Source organism: Crocodylus porosus, unplaced genomic scaffold (genome assembly GCF_001723895.1).
Source record: "Crocodylus porosus isolate Cpor-Errol unplaced genomic scaffold, CroPor_comp1, whole genome shotgun sequence".
Lineage (NCBI taxonomy): Eukaryota > Metazoa > Chordata > Crocodylia > Crocodylidae > Crocodylus > Crocodylus porosus.
The window spans coordinates 10,983,919-10,991,089 of record NW_017728912.1 but is presented as its reverse complement, the minus strand read 5'-3'; the positions used below and the strand labels follow the sequence as shown (position 1 = coordinate 10,991,089).

At 39.2% G+C, this 7,171-nt stretch overlaps 1 protein-coding gene across 1 annotated transcript in view; it reads right to left on the bottom strand.

The window, feature by feature from the left end:
* Positions 1–1,295: 1,295 nt before the first annotated feature.
* The window catches only part of INTU (inturned planar cell polarity protein), a 91,855-nt gene continuing 85,979 nt past the window's right edge, over positions 1,296–7,171 (bottom strand). Inside the window, exons 15-16 of the mRNA XM_019534026.1 lie at positions 3,879–4,036; positions 1,296–2,194 (exon numbers count right to left, since the gene is read on the bottom strand). Of these exons, the coding sequence (XP_019389571.1) occupies positions 2,083–2,194; positions 3,879–4,036 (270 nt within the window). The 3' untranslated portion in view covers positions 1,296–2,082. The remainder of the gene's footprint in view (positions 2,195–3,878; positions 4,037–7,171) is intronic.

The window sequence follows — 7,171 nt, the reverse complement described above, 5'->3', positions numbered from 1 at the left end:
TTTATTCATCATGATTCATTTGATTGTATATAAAAACAATGGTTTTTCATGCTCAGGAAAATCTTGTTCCATATGCAGTTGATGTTATACATCAGCACCAAAGTGCTACTTCTTTGTTTAACAGAGTTAGTCCATGAGCCAGTTCTTTTTCTTTTTTTTTTAAACAAAAAGAACTTCAAAATACAAATAGAAGGGCACAAGGACTTACATCAGGGATAGTCCTGCTTTGAGTACGGGTCTAGACTTAAGATGACCTTATGAAGTCCCTTCTAGTCCTATTTTCCTTATGATCCTATGAACCATACTGCTAAAATCTAGAGTTAGAAGGCACATCTAAATTAATCTAATTCGACTCCTCCACAGAGGCAGGATTCATATCTCCTAAACCATCCAATACCTATCCAACCTCTTCTTGAAAACCATTCATAAAGGAGATTCCACAACTCACCTGGGCAGCTTGCTCCACTTTCCTATTCTTAAAGTTAAGAATTTTTTACCCCTTGAGATTTGCTTTTTTGTAGTTTAAACCTATTGTTTTGTACCCTGCCTTCTGACCAGGGAGACCAATTTTTCTCCCTCCCAAGTTTTCTCCCTTTCTGGCAGCTTTTCAAATATGCTATCATGCCCCCTCTTAAATCTCCCTCTCTCTAAAGTAAACATACCTAGTTTGTTCAAACTTTCTTCATATGGCTTGTATTGCAACCTTTTTATCATTTCCTTGCTCTCCAGTTTCTCCATATCCTTCTCAATGTAGTGCCCCAGAACTAGATACAAATTTGATCAGGCTTGATTTGATCACCCTACTTTCTCTTGCTGGCTGAACCATGAAAAGCAATCAGTGATGGCAGAACCCCAAAAAGAACTGTTCAGCCATTGACAGAATGGGATATGATGCTACCTGAAGGGCCAGCATTAAATACAAGTATATACAAGTATAAATACTTGTATATGTTATATAGGGAGGGAGGAAAGAAGAAAAAGAAAGGACCTACAAATGTCTGTTCTAAATTAAACCAGCTAGTAAGAAAGCTATTGAAAACAGCTTGGCTTTTAGATTATACATTTATAGCAGTCTGCAAAAAAGATGGATTTGGTAGGAGTTCTCTAATTTATTTGTTCAAATTTTGCTTTTCTTTACCTCCTTTGAACCAACCTGTAACAACCAATTTATTTAACGCCCCCCCCCACAAAAAAAAACAAAAGCTAGCAAATTGTAACAGGACTAATTGTAAATATTGCCTAATGTTACAAATAGAAAACATAAGTAAATATAAGAAAATGAAGACAGTACATTGTTTTCATCTTATAAATATACATATCTCTTTATTATAAAGCCATCAAAATAGTATAAAAATAATTAGGTTCATGCATAGTTTTGAGAAACAAAACTATCAACTAATGCCTTTTTACACACACATTCTTATTTTCTATAGCTTCATAAAGATCCAGTTTGTTTTCTGGCAAAGTTGTACTTTTTTAATAGTACCATTTATGAAATCTACTAACATATTAACAGCACAACAGCTCTTGACTGTGGAAGAGCACAATGCAGATAACCTGCTAATTTTGCACATCTGAACGCCACTTGGTTGTAGATTTTTCCTTCATTTTATTAAGAGAAGTACTGAAATATCCAGGAATTGTCATGATCTCAAAGCTGCATGAGCTTAATTACTGAGGAAGTTTCTTTTTCTATCACTGATTGCCAAATACTGAGACAGCATATCAAGTGTAATATCTTTTACCTTATATTTCATACCAGACATTACTGTAATGTACACAACATGCTAATGTTTCTATGCAGTAAAACTGCAATCTTTATTTATCATGATTCATTTGTATATAAAAACGATGGTTTTTCGTGCTCAGGAAAACCTTTTTCCATATGCAGTTGATGTTATACATCAGCACTGAAATGTTACTTCTTTAACAGAGAGCCAGTTCTTTTTCTTTTCTTTTTTTAAAAGAACTTCAAAGTACTCACAGAAGGGCATCATGACTTAATTCATTTTTGTTTAGATTGAAGTATTTTAAGAGAGATTTCAGCACAGCTCAGGACTGCTGCAGGGTCAGGAAGTACATCTATACAGCTAAGCCAAAGGACAGTTTAAACGCCAGTTCAACAGCAACCTCTGCGACTGAGTCATGAAAACAGACATAAAACTCCTGAGGTTTTGGATGTAGGAAGAGTCTCCTAGAGAAAAACAAAATTCCAGTGTCAGGAGGAGGTGTTTGTTTCCTGTTTTAGAAATTCCATATTTTATGAGGTTTCTATAACCAACTGAAAACAACTGTAGAGTAAAGCTAATGTCCAATGTCTACAACCCCCCTCTACATCACCTGATTGCTATCTATTAGCTATTCAAAACAATTTAAGTTTAATTTCCACTCACTTGCCTTTAAGATTCAAGAGTACAAACCTTTTTCAGGTTTTGTATACCTTCACCCATACTGCTTTCTCTGCTGTTTTCTATGACTCAGTATTCTTCACTCACAAGGGTACTTGGGGGGAAATCTACACTATTCACATCTTTTAAAAATTAATACCGTTTCTTTCGGCAGGTGCTTTCCTATACACGAGCTCTCTGGTTGCCTACAGGGAGGGAACCTAAACAATCAGGTTATTAATATGTGACTACAGTAGTTTTCTCCCCAAGTAGTATTGGATTGCACTTGGTGTCACATGTCATTTGATCATGCTGAAACTGGAAAACGAAAACTTTTCTTAAAGATTCCAGAAACATGTGAAGCAGATCTCAGGATTTTAGCCTTTCCGGTCCTAACAGCAGTATTGTCAAGGCATACATACTGTAGTTACGTACAGCCATTTGTCTGTTCATCTTAAGACATCTGAGTTGAAGGATAACTGAGTAAACTAAAAACAGGCACACTCTGCTCTAAAGACAAGGGTAGTTTGAAAAATACCATTAAAAAAAATTATGATTGCAGGCTAAATTGATTATTTTTATGGTGACGTTCACCCTAAATGCATTAGGAGCAGGATCTTATCTCACATATGGAAATGTGCTTTGGTAATGTGGTTTCTGTGGTCTTATCCTGATGTACCTGGAGCAAAACCCTTTACAATCAGTATTACAGCTCAGTTGCTCAGCAAAAGTTCAGTGTGTCCATCAAGCATAGTGACTAAATGCTCCTTTGATCCCATGCCTGTAAATAGTTTGCTGTTTGCATGGGGGAAGAATGGATCAGCATGCATGTCAGTCCTTCCAGCTCTTGGAACATTCTGTCCTCTTTTCTTTTTTGTCTAGTAAGGAGATTGAAGACAGAATGTTGGAAACAGAAGGAGGTCAAGTGCTGTTGATGGACTGAACTTGAACCTCTCTCATCACTCGAGCGGTAATACAGACCGGAAAGGCAGGGCTAAAAAGATGGGAGAAGAGTGATGCAAGATAAGTGGTGACCTAATTGCTCTGGATCAAAACAACTGCATAGTTTTCCAAAGTTGTAAGAGTTCAAGTTGCAATAGAACTTATTTTTTCCACTATAGTTTTCTTTGTTTTTTAAGACTGATCCTTATTCTTGGTGTTTAACATTTACTTTTGAGATCTGTTTGGTGCCAAAGTAACAAGAGATAATTGTGGAGAAAGGACTCATAGAAATTAATGAGAAATCAACTCAAAAGGATTTCTTAGAGGAAAATACTAAATTTAATCTCTCTGCCTCTCTTAGTTTTGTACATTTCTTTTTCTTCCCCTATGTGAGGAGCATAATGCAGCTGAGACGTTTGATGGTTTCAAAGAAAGCCAAAGAAAACACAGGATACCCACAATGCAAACACATAGATACAGTGAGTACTACAGAAAGTTGTGAGGTGGATACATGCATCTAATGTAAATCTGAGTAAGTACATTATTTACCCTACAACCCAGTAAGTCATAGTTGGTGGTGGTTTCTTTTGGTCTGTCCAGTTATCAGGGGAACATTCAAACAAAATGCCATGTTCTCTCACTAAATCCAAGTCAGAATTTGCCTTTCTGGGCAGTGAGCTGGTTCCACTGCCTTCCCTCTTCTTCTTCTGTAAAAGAGCAAATTAAAAGTTACTAGAGTATGACATTTTGGGGAGGTAAACAGGATAATGAAACTACAGGGTAAAGCACTGAGAAGAGCAAGTAATTTACTTGCTCTGTGTTGAATGATCCAGAGATCACAATTATGATACCCTGTAAAGCAAGACTGGGAAGGTTAAAAGTCATATGCTTGCATGTGATTTCTTTTCTTCCCCCACCCCCCTCCGAAAGTAGCTACCCATTGTTTTGTTAATTTGTTACTGTCGGGCTTTCTTACATTGCTACAAGTACTGGAGAGATACAACTTCCTTTTGGCTAAGCACAGTCAAAAAAGCCCAAGGCTTAATTAATTCAATCTTTGCAGGTTAGTTTAAACTGCACAGACTAAACCAATATGCAAGTGACAAGACATTCATTTTTTATTCCAGAAATCCAGCCACATGCCTGCAGTGGCTCATGCCAGAAAGCAGGGGTTGCTAGAGCACACCTCCCTGCTCAGCTGGGGCAGAAAGCTTGGGCCAAGACTAGCCTACCCACCTTACAAGGGGGGAGGGAGGAGGCTGTGCAGTGGGGAACGGCTGAAAAGCTTCCTGGGATGCTGGAGGACTGTGAGTTGATTTGAATCTGGAGAGTATCTGGGACTAATTTAACCTAAATCAGTTAAGTCTGATACTACATCCATCCAGGTTAATCTTAAACTGGTTTCAGCCTTTTTGAAATTGGTTTATGTGCACAGAACTTCTATTGTGATACAGATATAAGCAGATTTCCAATCACTTATACCAGTTTATATCTAATTTCTGTACCTAGCCTTTGTGATTTGTTTTCCCTGAAAGCTTAATGAAAGCACCAGATGGACTTCACTTCGAGAGGATTCTTCAGCAATGGACCACCCTGCTCCACCTGAAGAGGACCCCCACAATAAGACTCTATATGGACTGAGACGCTTTCTTCAACCTGCTTCCTCCACCATTGCGGACCATTGTATGGGTTTGGGTGCATCTATCTTCCTCCTCCTTCAGTGTTGCAAACCCCCTCCCTCCCCTTCCCCTCCCTACCCCTGGGCTTAGTTGGCTAACATTGCATTTTCTGTAACCTAGCTGGCATTCCCCTCCTCACCCCTATGCCTCTAATCTTAGTCCCTCGCTCGGACAATTTGTATTTCCCTACTGGCATTGTCATCTTTTTGGATTCACAATCCTAAACATCTACTAATAAAATTCAGTCTGTTAACTCTCCATCATACTGCATGGAGAGACCAGAATTTTTGGGTGATACCTTTTTATTAGTCCAACTGTATTACTGGAATAAAGACAGACCTCAATTACTACAAGTACACCATCACACTTACACAATGCAGTATGGTAGAGGCCCCAAGATTCCCTTCCATGCAAGGGAACATGAATTACATACCCTTCCATCGAAGGGAATAACATTACCAAGTTACATACCTTTAGCTTACTGGAAACTTACTGGTTCTGCCTCTCCCTTTCTGGCTATCCAGTGGACTGGCTTTAAGAGGAAGGCTGGGGAAGGATCTGGATAAGGTCTAAAAATCTGGTTTGAGCACTCTGCTAGGAATGAAAAGATACAGGTTCAAACTCTTCCACATGGCGGGGTGGTACCTAGAACTTGGATTTCCTGCTCCTGGGCTTAAAACATGGCAGTGTCCTTTGCCCCACACCTACATAGATTTTTGCTCAGCTAAAATTTCAGAACTTCCCTAGCCTCATGCATATACAGCTGCATATCTGTCCATGCTCAGTGGATATGTGCAGGTTTAAGTGGCCAGAGCCAAACTGCAAACTCTTTGTAAGTGCCAAAAACTATTAGTTATGCTATCGCATACATACCTAAATGGCATGCAAAGTGAAATAAGGTTACACACTACATGTCTTAACAAAATGTAATGAAGTGAGCAGAAACCAAAACAGAGTCTTCTCTGAGCAGTGCTCTTCTTCAGTCCACAGCATCATAGAGGAAATGCTATCTTGGGAAATTTCCTGTTCCCTTAAAATCTTACAAAGAACTGCTATTTCAAGCTTAAAGTGAAGAAGAATCCTCCCACTTGGAAAGAAGGATACAGAGATGGCTGAGGCAGACAACAACAATGTTTTTAAAATGGCTGTAGTATGGGTATACCAGCAGGGTGGGGAGATACTTAGCTTTTACGGTTGAGGAGGAAAACAGGCAAACTAGTGAAGAATATCACAGTAACCATCTAATATCCATTTGCAAAGTGTAGAGCAAGAACAGGGTACTAAATGAATAGAACAGCTGTGATTCCATGCTTGAGAAATGGCTTTTTAATCTCTCAAAATACGTTGCTACATAGAAGGGACAAAGCAAGCTTCAGAGGTACAACCCACTAAAAAATATAGTGAAGTGCTACAGCATGCAACTTCAGAGCCAGCCCTTCCCTAAAATTCTTCGGAGAATTTCCTTTTACAGTTCATTCATGGCAATGTTGGTACTTCATAGATTTAAGGACTACGTCAATCTTTCTTATCTAGATTTCAAAATGATGCAGTCAAAATAAAGTGAGTGCAATGGTCTCATCCACTTCTCCAGTTGTTATTTTCCCATCATACCTGGATATGATATACATCCCTCATTTAGAAAATACCCAAAACTAGATGAGCAGGGAAGTTAGGAGGAATTAAGTGCACTGTACCGGCAGAGCTATGTGGGCTTTCAGTTCTTCTTTCATATGCATTAAAAAAATCTTTCCCTTCCACTTTCAAAGACAAATCATTACACGTCTTTCTCTTTCTTCAGCAAGTAAAATGAGTATAAGTCTTAAGTTGCCTGTCACAAACAGTATGGTACACACTTACGGTGTCTGAATTAAATGTTTATTTTTCCCCAGATATGTGGGGAGCCGGAGGAAAAGCAAGGGCAACACTGGACCCCTGCTGAACCAGATGGGGCAACTGAACAACTGACGCCCAGGAAAAAGCCAACCTATTAAATGGGTACTTTGCATCGGTCTTTCATCAGTCCCATGGGACGCCCATGCCCACCACAGGACAGGGCGGTCCGGGTGAGGGAGATCCCCTGCCTTCCATTAATGCTGACCTCATGAAGGAACACCTTGAGAAGCTAGATACCTTCAAGTCAGCCGGCCCTGACAATCTACACCG